The sequence below is a fragment of the Maylandia zebra genome, linkage group LG18 (assembly GCF_041146795.1).
Source record: "Maylandia zebra isolate NMK-2024a linkage group LG18, Mzebra_GT3a, whole genome shotgun sequence".
NCBI lineage: Eukaryota > Metazoa > Chordata > Actinopteri > Cichliformes > Cichlidae > Maylandia > Maylandia zebra.
In genome coordinates this window covers 3,463,842-3,479,187 of record NC_135184.1, presented here as the reverse complement: position 1 = coordinate 3,479,187, position 15,346 = coordinate 3,463,842, and the positions used below count along the sequence as shown (strand labels likewise).

Sequence of the window (15,346 nt, the reverse complement as noted above, 5' to 3'; positions counted from 1 at the left end):
ACAGTTACGTGTGGCCTTTCGGCTCTGTGATGAAGCACCTCTGCTCGCTCCCCAGAAGCCTAATGTTTTTCATAATGCTGTCGTCACTTCTTTGGATGTTGGCAGAGTGCCTGGTTGGTCCCAGTGCTGCAGGAGGTCTGCTGATGCCACATTTACCAACCCTGCCTTAAAACTGTCTTCATCTACTGGCTATAAATCGATTGTACCAGCAGGCTTTGAGCAAACAGCACCAGCTTGTCTTAAGAAGTCAGGAGTTTTGGGTCTGTCTTAGGTCTTAGTTTCCAATTGTTTTGGCCCAGTGTCGATAAGTGAACCATCTTAAACAGTTACACATGGGTTATTAGTGGAGATTGACTAATCACAGAAACCCCTGAAATTCTACCATACGAAGAGCTGAATGAAACAGATTGTTAAAAGTGTCCACTGCAGCCATCGTCTGTGATTTTCAGATGTTTTTTTGTGATATTTACCTTTTTAAATGTGTTTCTTCCATTCCTGGTGAACGCTGTCACTCGCTTCCCTGTTACGGTCGATTTATCAAACAGCCAGAATTCAACGGCCGCGCAGCATCGTCCACGTTCAGCGCCGAGTTTGGGTTATTCATAGGTAAACGCTTTTGCAAATGGACACAACCGCAGTATTACTCGGCATAAGAGGCACAGGATGAATGGAAATCATGTACAAAACATCACGTGCAGTAAGCTGGAGGAGCTTTATTTTGAGAACTGCTTCAATGAGAGTGATAGAAGTTCTTGAGATCTGGTGCAGCTGACAGCAAAAAGAAATAAAGGTTACTAAAAGCTCGGTGCTTTGTTCTGAACATGAATGAAAAGAATCACCAAATCTGCTGTAAATCAGAGCTGCTATAAAGGGAATCTGAACTGGAACACCTTTAAAAACATCAGAAATAAGAAGAAATGTTGGAGCACCTGTGTTATTTACAGGTGGGATCAACGTTTCTTTCTTTAATTTGAAGAAAAAACAAGGTCAGGTTCTCCCTTCCTGTTGAGCTGCTTGTACCTGTAGCGGGCCCAGTCTTGATTCCTTGATCGATCCGATGGTTCAGACTTCTCGATGTGCGGCCTGGCTTAATGAAACATACTTACGATCAGCCTGAGATGATCGACGACTTCGGCCTTTAGGAGACTGTTGGGATTTGTTGCCATTTTCTGATCTTTTGCAGATCATCATCATCAGTTAATCGAGAAAAATATCTGGCAGATTAATTGATCATGAAAACAATCATAAACAACAGCAATAATGTAACCTTCAGAAGATGAGACACCAGCGTACGGTGATGATTACACAATCTAAAATTAGCAGGCTGCTAATTGATTTTCATCCCCTAAAGAAAAAAAATGAATCGAGAAACATTTGACCAAGAAAGAAACGGAGAAGAGTGCAGGACGCATTCAGAGATCATCAGTAGAAATCAGGCAGTGTTCAGAAGACTTTACAAGCTGTGTCAGAATAAAGGTTAACATGATAGATGTGCTATAACTTAATCCTATAACTCTTTTCTGCCACAGCTAGCGTGTGCAGGGTTGCCATTAAAAAAAACATTTAAAGGTTTATTTCCATTTGCGTTGCACTTTTATTTGCGTTGTCGGTGCTTACGCCGTTGTAAAAGCGTCTAAATAGATCAGGACCACCTGCGGCGAGGGCCCTCCGTCCGCTCACATCTTCAAAGTTGTGTCGGATGAGAAGCTGGTCGCCCGTTTGCGTCCTCGGTGGAACACGGGAGTATTTAGGATGCAGGAGGAGTCGCAGTGAAAGAAACCCAGCGGGCCCGTGCTGTTTTGATGCTCCGCTGGCTAATTGTACGTGAGCTGTCGGTTCCTGTGCTCTTAGGACGGTTCCTCCCTCAGTTGTTGGCTGTGATTTGTATTCACAGTGGAAGACGGTTTGTTCTGCAAAGGAGGATTTTGGCCTAAATATAACTTCAAAGGAGATGCGCCTCGCTCTGTTTCCCCCACCGGTTGCGTCTTTGCAGACGGGGAAGCTTTTATCTTTCTGTGCTTGTTGTTTGACGCCCAGCTCTCTGCTTTTCAGCACTTTCGGATGGATTTTGCACCTTTCTTCTGGTCTGTTTTGTAGTCGGGTGTTTGCACGCGTTGCTGTCAGTATCACAGGTGTCGGTACAGAGATGTTGAGCCGCAGTCCTCTGTCAGGACAACAGCAGCATGTAAAACAGCCAAACGGGGGGCAAAGCTTCCAGTTTTCACTGCAGATGGTATAAAATGACTGTGCAGCTTCCACATAATGTTAACCCTCTGAGGTCGCCATCGATCACGACTTTAATCTAAATTCTAATCATAAGTAGATTTAGTTTTTATTAAATTGTTCTTCCAAGTTTTGGAGATCAGGGGACAAAGACGACGGTCATTCTAGCTGACAAATCAAAAACTCGTCACGCCTTCCTCGCAAACGCAGGGTTGGGTCGGGTTATGCTGCGTAGCTGATTGATTCATCTAGCGTTCATTTCTCCAGCCAGGTGTGTGGAAGCAGCCTGTGGATCATCAGCAGATCACATCTGTACAGTCGCTTGATGGAAATATTCTAACATTTATTAGTGGAATAAAAATGTATTTGGTTTTGTAGCTGAGGGGGAACCTCATCATATCAGGAGGCTGCTGACATTTAAACTCCGCATGTTTGATATGGACCAGCTGAATTTCAGGCTGCTGTCAGTCCAACCTTTAACCTTTGCTGTGAAAACAGGAAGAGTGTTTTCTTCACGGCACAGCTTAATCTTGTAGTTCCCACATCGCTCCCTTATGGCTGTTTGCTGCCAGACCTTGCCTTTCAGTTCAGCGTCATGTTTTTAAAAGAGATTTTTTTTTTTTGCAGTTAGATTGTTGTTTAGAAAGGTACACAGTGTCGTATCTAAAGACCACAACCCGTCCATCGTGGCGCTCTCGTGTTCCTCTCTCGGTGTTTTGTTTTCAGAGCACACGCGACTCGCGCGGTAGCGGTCCAGACGCTCGCTGTGAGGTCCCTCTGGCTCTGCAGTCTGTCCTTTTTTGGATGCGAGAGGCTGTTTGTGAAGTCTGTGGAAAGAATGTCAGAACACAATGAGCAGGAGGAAAAAAACACAGCTAAACTTTGCTTATTTTAGAATAAGCAAAGTGACTAAAGCTTGGCATAAATGAGCACTGTCTACAAACACCACGCAGTGACCTGCTTGGATGTTTGATGTTTGGCTTCACTTGGTCAGGTGTAGGAAAAGGTCATGGGCGGGGCTAAAAAACCCTCTGGCTGCTCAAACTAGTGATGAACCCAGCATCTAATTTACTGTTACGCCGATTTAAACAGGAAGAAATCACGTTTAGTTGATTGTTTTGAAACATTTCAATACAAGTGAGTCGTAGATGAGGTTAAATATTACAAACATTAGTTGTGAATTTTGACTTTAAGGAGTTCATAAATCAATCGATTTGTATTCATAGGTATACTGCTGCCGTTCCACCCCCTTATTGTAATATTCACATCTTCATGACATACGTGCGAGTCAGTAAGGACAAATGACTCAAATTCATGACAGCACTTAACACTCAAATGAAATAATATGTAGGAAATATTTCCACCTTAAAAGCTTCCAGTAGCTGCGGGTTCATATGTAAACTAACAACGAGTTATCTTACTGGAGAACAACAGAGTGACTGACAGACACGGGCAACATCATACATCATCATGTGATCTGCTGACTAATGTATGTAAACATGAGCCTTGATCGTGTGCTCTGCTATCTGAACTCATACCTCTGTACACCTCTATTCTTAATCTTATACCAAACAGACGTCAGAAAAAGGTTAATCTACTAAATAAATCATGTATGTGTTGAATGTTAGTAACAGTTCAGAGAGTTGTTCACTTTGTGTGATGTGATTTGTCATTGGGGTCTGGTCAGTCGTCAGCATTTTGTTATCATTTCTGGTTAGCGCTGTAGGTCAAGCAGAAACGGACCTCACAACAACTGGGAGACTTTGATCCATGCACATCTGTACGAATGAGCTTTGTGGGCTCACGGTGTTTGAACGTGTCAGCCAAGAATGGCTCTCGAGCCGGCTCAGCTCACGTTCACGACTTTTTCGTTATCCAAAACTATCAGCGATGTGTTGATAACGAAGCTCGTGCTGTGGATGGCTCGTCGCAGACGTTTGGTCCATTTTCAGCGTGGCCTTCCTGCCACCTGATGGTGTTTACCTCTGCTCGAGACCCGGAGCTTGAACTTTTACTGAAAACTGTTTAACCATCATGCTCCATCCTCCCTGTGCTGGCATGTTTATATTAGCCTAACCTTAGCTCTGTAGTCACAAGGGAGCACGTTGTGTCAACTGGCGTAAATTCACCAACTGTCCAAACGTTGCTAATTTTTAGCTTCTGGTCTTTGTTCATCGCAGATAGCTGACAGACGTTGACCTCAGACCAAGTCTGTTTCTCTCGGCTAGGTGTCATATTAACATGAATTTAATGTAATTGTTGAGTTAACAGTAGCTTTAATAAGAGTGCACGACTCACATGGAATATACTGGATGCACCTTGTGGTTCAAAATGGTTTTGTGCAGCTGAGCTTCGTTATCAACTCCATCTTCTCTGAGATACATTACATACACGTCCCAGCTGGTGTGTATTCAGATTCTGTTCATATTTTTATTATTTTAGGTTTGAAGCTGTTTGATAAAAAGCTAATTTAAGAAACAACTAGAAGCTAATAAAACACCATCAGAACTAGGGCTGCCACGATTACGTCGACTATCAAAATCATCGACGACTAATTTAATAGTCGACGCGTCGTTTTAAGCTTTGTAAGATCCAAAAAGACGCAGGAATAAGTAGTAGGATTTAAGAGTGTAATAACGGACTGAAACAGAAGATGGCAGCACTGCATGTACAAGGATGCCAGCTGCCGTTAATCCTCGAAGAAGAAGCTGTGTCCGGTATCTTAGCTGTGTCCAAATTCTGGAACCGCATCCTCCTGTGCCCGCGTTTGTAGGCCGATTATGTTACACCGACACGACGAATACTGTCCAAATTCGTAGAGTCCGACAAATAGGCCCTTCGTTTCCCCAGATTTGAAGGATGGGTCGGTTGTATACTTCGTGGCCCAACCTATCCCAGAATTCATAGCGCGGCCCAGCTCAGTTTCCAACAATGGCGGCAGCTAGTTAGTTTTAATGTTACTCTTATTATTCTTTCTGGGTCACAAAATAAACGTTTAACATATTTTCAGGCGAGAATGTAGCTGTGTAAACCTCAAATATCTGCTCAGTTTATCAGGACACCACATATTTTCAAAAGCGCTCCGACGTTTTCGGAGACGTCTGTTACCCACTAGCTCGATAGCTAGCCGGGGGCAAGGCTCACTAGAGCCGTGAGAACACCGGACTCCCGGCTAATTGTTTTCAAACCCACCGCCGTCTTTCGCTACTCAGGTTAAACATGATATATGAGTCACTTAGATAACTTAAAAATGTTATTGCTTTTTTTTCAGTATTTTATTTGTTCCTGAGTAAATCGGTTTGGCTGAGATTAAAGTTAGTTTTTGCACAGCTGAATAAACGTCAAGCAGACAGCTGATTATCAGAAGTGTGAGATGCTCCAGAATTTACTCCAGTGTCCTGTTATATTTTAGATAGCAAGGAGTTTATTAAACTTCACCGAAACAATCTGCAAATTTCATTAAAATTTAACAACCTATCATCTTGTCTTTATTGTTATTTAGCACATACCTTAAACACTTAAAGCTGTAAGCTAATGATAGTTATATAAGAGCAGATGCTGCTGGTGCAATAAGCTGTACGTTTTTACGTTCAGTGGATGATGATCTGACTAGTCGACTATCAAAATAATCGTTTGTGGCAGCCCTAATTAGAATCATCTCAGTAAATTCAGGAACAATAAAGTTTTGTTTGTCTCTCACAAGTAGTAAATACAAAAACGAAAAACAAAATCTACACAAGATTAATAAAATGTAGCAAATATAATATGTAAATATTTCAAAAAGTAGCAGCAGCAGGAAACAGTAACTGAAGCTTTGAGTGTTTTCTGGCAAATGTCTGAGCAAAATAAAGGCGACTTAATGGAAAAGTGTTTATTTGGAGATTATTTTTAACAGTTTCTGTCAGGTTTAATTTTGCAGCCTGTATGTTTATATAAGAGTGGAAGTGGAAGCTGTGTCCTTCCCTGTTCATTCAATAATTGACCAGTTATTTTTGTTTTGGTTGTTTTTTGCTGCTCTAACAGAATAAAATCTGGTCCTGTCCCCTCCATTTAGTCCTGATATTGCATCTTTTGAACTACGCTGCGGTTCAGGAAACGGAGCCCTGCGATAAAAGTTTTAGGTAATTTTAACAGACCGAGCGCTGCTGTGATTTGTGCCTGTCTGGAGTGTTTTCAGCTCAGTCTGACTCTAAAATTAGAGCCTGAGCCGCCTGACTGTGTGAGGTATGACGGTATCTGCAGCAGCCATCTGTGGCCGTTACGCACCGAGCTGCTCCACACTCGCGAGGACCCGACATCAAGCGTTTCTCCGCTATCTAACCTTGAACCCGAGACCATGTCTACACTAACCCTCTGAAATTGAAAGTGCAACTTGGCTGAGCTTCTGTTTGGACTGAAACGTGAACTCTTTTAAAAACAGACTGAATAAATCCATAAGTTTGCTCACTAGCATAGATGAAAACATCTTTTTAAAACCTCATTTTGTGCCACATCAGCAAACTTATTAAGCATGTTTCTAAAACCAGATAACGACTGTTGTTATTTTTAACCCCGAGCACTAGCAGCTGTTTGGCAGGCGTCAAAGCTGGTCAAGGATTTTATAGGGTTCAATTTTCCTAGCGACCGCTGGTTGCCAAGTGGTTTCCAGGTATTTGCCAGGTGGTTGGCAGCCAGTCTCTAGGCCTGTGTGACAGCGCTCTTGGTGATGGCTCTCTGGCAGGTGTGAGAACTCGTCGAGGTTTTCTGGGGAGCCGAGAGTCTCTGAGTTCTTGTTTGGGGCAGTTTCCCACATTTGTCCTGCACGAGGTTTCGACTTTTTGCGTTTGATTCCTGCTAGCTGTGATGACACCTTCAGTTTGTGCCTCTTGTTGTGAATGTTGAGGTGTGTTTAGGATCAATATCTGTTAGAGAAACCGTCCTCTTGTCATCTTTTTAACGCTCCCGTGCCTGCGGTTGCAGCACCGCCTGAACCAGCATCGATTCATGTTTGTGCTCAACATTCGGAGCTGAGGTTGCAGCCAAATGTCCACATTTAGACGTCGTCCTTGAGCGCCGTGGGGCCGGTCACAGCGGGAGGGTAACAGTGAGGATCTGTTCAAAGAGCAGATCATCGTGAAAGAGAAAACCTGGCTCTGAATGTCGTCTCTCTTTGAATCGCACCAGCTTTCTGAAATGTTCTTTACTTCTGAGAAACGTCCTCGTGTTCAAGGTCTTCAACTAAAATTAGTCCCGAGTTACACAATCGCAGAGGCCCACACACACTCACACAGATGTAAATGCACATGCTCACACACATTTTTAAAAACGCCAAATTCCTTCAGCAGCAGTCTCTCAACAAATCTGCGTAATTACTCTCCAATCAGGATGATTAAAACACCATCGACCCCGCACACGCACAAAGCCAGAACACACACGCTCATTATGTCAGCTCTCCAGAGTGTGTGTGCATCTGCGTGTGTGTTTTAGCATCCTTTCCCCTCAGCCGTCGGTGGGGGAATGATACCGACGTGGTTTTTTGGAGCCACTCTGCAGCGTTGCAGCTTCACCTGCGGCGTTTAGCTGAGCTGCTGCTGCTCTGCCGCTGCCGGCGGCGAGGGGAAACGAGCACTGCAAGGTCAGTGGTGAGTGTCAGCATGTGAGGAGGGGGGAGGAGAGAGGGAGCGAGCGAGCGAGGCTGGAAACAAAAAAAGGAGAGGGAGAGAGAGACTGTGGAGTCGAGGTCCACCCGGCAGGCCGTCCTCTGCGTCGCCTCCAACAAGATGGATTCAGAGAACAACGAGTCGGGTAGGGAGCTTCTTTTTAATAAGCAATGCCTCTCCTGTGTGTGAGGGTGTCTGTGTGTGAGAGACATTGGCACAGTGAGAGAGGCTGACAGAGTCCAGGTCTCGGGGATGAAGCCTGCGTGGCAGCGGCCATCGATCTGCTCGTCTCGGTCGTCCAATCAGCTGCCGGTGCTCCTTGACTGACGTGCCTCGAGACCAATGATGGCGAATGCACAGATTTCATGTTGTGAGGGATCCTGACGCTTTCTGACTGCTTTTGTTTTTGAATCGAAGCTCACAGTCGCCTCAGCAGCTGCAGACGGTGTGTGTGTGCGTGCACGCATGCATGGGTGTGTGTCTGTAGGATTTGTGCCTGTACAAATGTGAGTGCTAGATTCTCTTATTGCTGTGTCATGTATAAATGAGTATGGGTGGCATTCAAAGAGCTACTTAGATGTATGAACATATTAAAATGCTCAAACATACAGAAAACTCCAGAAAGAGAGGGGAAGAGCTGAGTTACACCATGAAATACAAAAGTTGTGCCTTATTAATCCCAAAAGTTCGGAAATTATTTTCACAGCAGCCAAAAAGCAGCGATAAACCTGAGTGACTGTTTCTCGCAGGATGTCGAAAACCCATCGGCTCGTCCGACGTCGCCGACTTTCAGAAATGGAGGAGGAGCTCGCTGGAGCTGGAGCTGAATGGCTCAACTTTGCTTTTATGCAGGAGACACAAAACAAGCGAGAAGTGAGAGAAATCTCAGCATCCCACGTGAGGTTCTGGGAATAAGCTGCTGTAGTTTGGTTCCAGCTGTTAGAACATTTCCGGGGAGTTATCTGTTACGGGTGCAGTTATGACCACAATGATATTTATCAGGTTATTTATCAGGATTATGCTTTGAGTTTTATGTATAGTGCAAATCTTTGCATCAAAATAAAACTGTTCCTCATTCACCTAAATTCAGTGCACCGCTGAGAAGAGCATAAAAAACAACAGGAAATGAAGTCAACATCTGGCCGACATCACGTTTACCTGAAGCCTTCGGTGCTCACTGTGTTTATTGCACTCTCACCTTTTGCCAAGGGGAACACGACTGGCTGGAGATTCAGGTGAGATGGACAGAGCGCACGCTCGCTTTCATGGACGTCTGAGCTGACGTTGGGCGATTCATGTTCGCAGCCACTGACCTGTTTTACTTTGTCGTCACGCATTAATAATACTGCAGTTTGTGCTGTGTTTGCTGGCAGCTCATTAAGTCAGTTACGTTGCTTTGTGTCATAGACACAGCTCTACAGGTATTCATCACTTATGCTAAATCTGAAGTACTTGCAAAGAACAGATGACGACGTTCTTCTGGGAACAAGCTCGTCACGTTCTGCTGTGCCAGATGTTTGAATTTTTGTTCTCATCGTCTGGTGTCAGTTGTGTATCTGTCTCTTAACACACTGTTACTCATCCCGACTATTTCCAGGAAACTTGGAGCTGCGTGGTGCAGTATGAGGTCGTGTTCATTAAATTGTATGAAGCCAGAATCCTGATTTGGATTCAAATCGTGTGGCTCAATTAGCCGTAGTGTTTCCTTCCCTCGTGTTGTGATGTTGGCTGTTCAAAGTTTGGAGGCATAAATGGCAAAAACTGTTTCATGCAAAAAGATTTTAGCATGAAAGTTTTCTACTTTTCCTCTTCAGAGCTCTCCTGTTTTGCAGCTCATTGGCTCGTCTGATTAACGCTGCAGGGTCTTTACAATATAAGACTGCTGTTGTGTTTGTTGCACACGTTAGTACTTAACAGTTGCTTGGTTAGCTCACCAATGGTTTAAAAAAAGGACAAGAACCAAATAAAAACAGCTTTTTTTTTTTTTTTTTTAAAGCTAAAACAACAATTTGATTGGTCACAGGAAGTCTTTCTGGGCTGATGGCATCCATTTGTAAACGAGATCTCTCAAACATGGCCGACTCGATCAGCTGCCTCACATTTACTCGTTAACCAACACAGAGTTCACGAAGTTAATCCACTTGTATCTGAAGCTGCTTCGGCCTGTGTTCCCAGATGAAGCTGAGCATGAAGGACTGCGTGTGCGTGTTTGGGTAGCGGGCGGTCGTCCTTCCGCTTCAGGCTGGCAGATGTTTGATTGGCGGCAGCGCTGAAGCACCAGAGGTCATCCGCTGCCTTTCACGCTCAATTAAGTCCCTGCCTGCGGTACACCCTGCACGTCTTTATGAGGGCTCTCACTGATGTGCATGTCTGCTAACTAAATGTAGCTCCAACAGCAGTCTGATGGTTAAAGCTTTCCTTTTAGAGCCAAGCTTGGAGTCAAACGGTTTTCTCAGCGAGTGAGGAGTTGATGGCAGGCAGCACTTCGATTTCCCTGCTGCAGGCTGTGATATTGGTTATAGTAGTGGCTTTCAGAGAGAGTGTAATGCAGGTCATTGCTTGTAGCAGGCAAGGATATATCAGGATACACTCTCTGAATGCATGATTGTGCCAGATTATAGGTTGCAGCGCTCATCCAAACAGCACGTGTGAGAGACTGAAGTCATTTGTTACAGGAGCTCTGCACGGCTCTGATGGCTGATGCCACAGGTGCTCTTCACATACGTTCAGATACAAGCCTGGAAACAATGGAGGCGCTTTGTCTTTTATTTTCTTTGGGTCTTTTATTGCTGTGCTTGTGCTCGTATCTAAAACCAGTCCACGATTTACGAGCCTTATGGTCATAACTGGTTTGATAAGTGATTTGTCAGCTTGTGCTTACTGAGCGTTTTAAAAATATCCTGAAAGACCAACATCTTCCAGCCGCCCAGGAGCAATTTGTTGAAAATCTGCTTTTTCCAAAAGGTCTTGGAGATTAGACCAGATCTACTCGAGACTCACGGCCCGCCTGTCGGCACACCTCAGGTGTCACTTCAGTTAAGCCTTTTAGTTGTTGTATCTCACTTATTTGTTACTGCGAAGTGTTTGCCTGTGATTAGTTTAAATGTAATTTTTGCATTGTGTGAATTTTGCATTCTGTTTTTATGTTCTGTTGTCTATTTTCTGTTTTCTTCTTTTCCATTAAAAGAAACATGTTTCCTGTCAGTGCAGATCAGATGCTTTCATGCTGGATGGGGAGGAGTTTAGAAATGTTGTTTGAGTTTTCCAGTAAGTCGTACCCCGATGCAGTCTGAATAACATGATGATTGTTGAAAATGATCCTGTAATAGATGTGTGGCATGTCTGGAGTGTGAGGAACACACGTGAGCTATTACAGAAGTAAAACTGATGTAAAAGCCACAGACAAATGAAAGTTAAGCTCCGAGTCCACATCAGCAGAGAGCGTAATCCCTGCCTTTGAAAGTCTGGTTACAAACTGTATTTGACTGAGTCCTGATCTTAGACTTCATTATAATGTAAGATATGACATCTGAGATGCTTTGTGACAGAAGCATAAATAAACTTTGATGTGTTGCATCAAATTTCAGTCAGATCAGACATCAGAAGTCAGATGTGAGGACTTTCATGCGTCGCATCAAGTCTTCTTTCATATTGTGGTTTTAAATCTTTCTCCTGTCAGATCCTCTTGATCTGAGCGGCGTGCCGGGTTGGAAACCGCTAAACCAGGAAATCAAAACCTGAATTTCAGTCACAACTAACTACCTTCAAAATGTCCCTCTCTTTTATTCCTTTGGCAGTTTTCTCTCTGCTCTTATTCTGCATTAACATTTTTAGACATTTTGCTGACATTTAACTTTGCAGATATTTCACCCACAGTCGACTTGGATTTGTAGCTTTTCATCTCTGAGGAAGGTCACAGTCTGAGCTCCACTCGAAAAGATTCTTATAAAACTAGTTCACAGTTATGTAAAATATTATGATTATATAGTTCTGTATTAATTCTATAAATCATCACAATCAGAGGCTCCTCTACAAATGTGCTTGGTTCTCTGTTCTTGGCTACTTTTTAGGTGAAACTAAATAAAAAGCAGCGTAATCCGAGTGCGACTGTGAGCTTCAAGCTGGGTGTTTGCTTGAAATGACTTAATTGTTCAGTCAACATTTTCTGGCTTTAGCATTTCAGTCATCATACCTGCCAACACCCCCGTTGTTTCCCAGCAGCAGGTTTACTGTTTTACCTGGAAACCTGCTCCAACTTTATTATGAATGATTCACAGTTTTTATGTAATTAGAACCTTTGTTAAGCAGCATGTTACAGATAATAAATAATAGCTCCACATAACACGATTTTCCAGAATAAAGTGGATGGATGACTGTTGACTGTGTGCAATAAGGAATCTGTAATTTCACCCACTGAAGATCGCAGAGGTTTGACATGGAAAAGGTGGCATGTTGGGACCACGTGCCTTTCATTTATCTGATCCGCACTCCTGTTCGCCGCTCAGTTTCACGCTGCCTGCCCAGAGCAAAGCGTTATAGCCCGAGCCTCGATGTTTTCAGATTTGCTAATGAAGCTGAGGTCAGTGGAAACCGCTGTGTTTTCCAGAATACTGCGTTCTTGGAATCTCGGTCTTTGCTGCGGGATTAATTGAAATGGCAGTGGCTGAACTCCTAATGTGATCAGTGTAATTCAGTCTCTGGCCGATCGAGAAGATGGGGCTGCTGATAGATTCATTCAGAGGCAGTCCCGCTTAATTGGATTCATTCTGCCTTTAAAGAAGCAGGATGTCTTTTATAAGGTTTCTGCCTGCAGAGCTTCGCTTCACGTGGACCTCGCTGACACTAAAGCAGCAGATATTCTGCATTCAGTAAAAATATCACTGAGTTAGATCTGCAAAAATATAATGCGCATCATCATCATGTTAAATCATTTGCATACCAGAACATTTCATCGAGTCACAGCTCTCCAGCGCTGGCTGACAGACTGGCCACAAGCGATTACAGCCACAGTAGCAACATGTCAGAACGGTCGAGCGTCTATATTCGGGTTGCGCGAGTACGTACGCTGGTGACAGTTTTTATTTGTGGCAGCAAAAATTCCAAGTGTGGCTGCAGCCAAATGAACACACTGCTTGGACGAGCTGCTGCTGAACAGTTCGGGTCTGTCTGTAGTCATTCATCCAAAGCCGAGGCATAGTTTCCACTACATCTCATCAGGAGCCTCGTGGATGTTTTTCTATTGATCGTCTCTGTAACATCTTTGTTTCGATCTCTGTGAGAGACTCGCATTTGTAAATCCCAACTAAAATCTGCACAGATGCAGTAAATCGTGGTATTTCTGCCTTAGCTCCAAGGTGTAAATGTAGAAATCCTTCTAGGCTGCTCATCCGTTTGTGGAGCATTGAAGGACGCGTATAGTCGTGTTCTACAGTGAAAGACTTTACACTTATTTAGAGATGTACTCAAGACTGAGAATAATGCTTAATTACCCACATGCTGCCAATGTTTAGGATCGTGTTATTCACCTTTCTAGTCTCTAGTTATGAACCCACAGCAAAAATAAACAGGTTTAAGTTGAATATTTTCATTGATGCTACATAGAAATATTGACTCAACTTCAAACTTGCTTTGGTTTCAGAAAGCTTGGGTTTGGCTCGTTGGAAAAAATGACCCAAATCTTCTATTTTGCAGTGTTTGGTGACCTAAAAGCCAAAAGATACCAGGGAACCTCTGATTGGCCTTTTAGCAAAACAAACTTTCAATATTCCACTAGCTTACTTGGCTATCCTTTGGGATAGTCTGTTAGCTCATATATTTTTCCAACATGGTGAAAGTGCAGTGATTTCAACACTGGTATTCTGCTGTACACCAAACGCAGGATGTCTTTGTCTGCTTGGAAATATGAAAATCTTTAAGCATTTAATGGTATTAAAGGTTTGGGCTGTAGATGAAGCATCTCCTTTGTGTTTTCACTGATTTATTGTGATCCCTTAATGATGTGCTTCCTGATGTTGGCCTCCACTGCATTCAGTCTACTGCACAGCTGCAGTCACATGACGCACATCATGATGCGAGCTGCCTGTCTAATGTCCTGTAGTGTCTCCTATAGGAAGGGGGAGAGTTGATGTCTCATGACTTTCACAACAGCTGCATCACCGCAGAGACGGTCGAGATCAGGTCCATAAGTATCATCCCAGTGCCATGATGTAATATGGCTGTTCTGTGAGGTCAAGCGAGGCACGCAGTGCTACAGTCCTTCTTTACCTCAAACAGCATTCTGTACCATAAAACACCTCCCAGTGCCTGTTTACTGCCATCCTGTGGCAGGAAGCAGGTTTGATGGCGCTTGACTGGGATCTATTGGAATCTGTAACTTCTGTCATTTTAATGGGTGTGTCCTCGTCCTATTAACAAAAACTGAAGCTTTTTACTTGCAGTTCACCCTCAGCCACACCTACTGCTGCACATTTTAACATGGGAGTGTCCCTTTTTGAGAACTGTAGTTCCTTTAATGGCCACTTTACATGTCGCTCTATACACTCGTTCTTGTGTAACCATATTCTTATTTACTTTGACATGATGCATCCAAAAACAACAACTTTCTGACCTCAGGCAAACTCAACCAAATGCTCTTCTTGGTTCACTTTTCCTCCACGCTGAGCCGTGTTTGAGTTGCCGTTGCGTCGCTGCGCCTAGCAGATGTGTTTTTTCAGCACAAGTAAACTCAAGTGGTGTTGCGTAAACAGCGCCATATGCCCGTGAGTGCTGCATATCGCTTCCTGTGGCAGTCCATTTGCTGACTCATAGAGAAACTGAGACTGTCTGTCAAGAGAGGAAGCAGCACAAAATTGCTCCACTTCAAACCTTCATATCCTGCTGGACCAGAGGCTGATTTTAACTGCTTTCGTGCCCTTCAGCCTTCGATATTTCAGCAGCTGAGCTGGATAGTAAATGTGGTTTAAGAGGTTTTTATTGACAACATTTCACAGCCTGGCCGTCCCAACATATCTGCTTTGTGAAGAATAGAAAATAATATTTTGAAATTTGATCTGAAGGAGAAATGAGCTGATAAAAGCTTTAGGATTGAATTTTTCCCGCGCTTCCCGTACTCGACCTCATCTCGGTTTTCATTGTTCTTGACAATGACAATAAATAAATAAATACTAAATACTTCCTGCTGTTACTGTAAAGTTTTTGCTCATTGGTTGTAAGAAGCGATTTTATTGGTCAGATTTCATTGTTTAGCAAAACGAGGAGGCAGAAAAACCTGTTTCACAGCACCTCTGGAAAAAGGGAAGCACAGTTTTGATCTCTTTTCCTTTTTTTGGGTTTGATGGGGGTTTTTGAAGATCACAGCGTGGGGGCAGCGCCTCCATCAGTCCAATTGAACTCCCATTGTGAGCTGACATAAAGCTGAAGGCCTGGCGGATGGAAGCGGGAAGATAAACATTTGACTGTGATGTGAAGCAGCGGGGTCAGCCGTG

The 15,346-nt window shown here is 43.6% G+C and overlaps 1 protein-coding gene across 6 annotated transcripts in view; it reads left to right on the top strand.

The window, feature by feature from the left end:
- The window catches only part of efr3a (EFR3 homolog A (S. cerevisiae)), a 113,379-nt gene that overhangs the window by 5,569 nt on the left and 92,464 nt on the right, over positions 1-15,346 (top strand). The window contains exon 1 of one of the 6 annotated variants that reach the window (XM_076876937.1): positions 7,739-8,007. The exons of 2 other annotated variants lie outside the window; for them this stretch is intronic. In XM_076876937.1, coding sequence (XP_076733052.1) covers positions 7,983-8,007 — 25 coding nt within the window. In that variant the 5' untranslated portion in view covers positions 7,739-7,982. Of the gene's footprint in view, positions 1-7,738; positions 8,008-15,346 lie in introns of those variants that run through there. 3 more of the 6 variants (XM_076876940.1, XM_076876941.1, XM_004569460.6) reach the window with 3 other exon arrangements.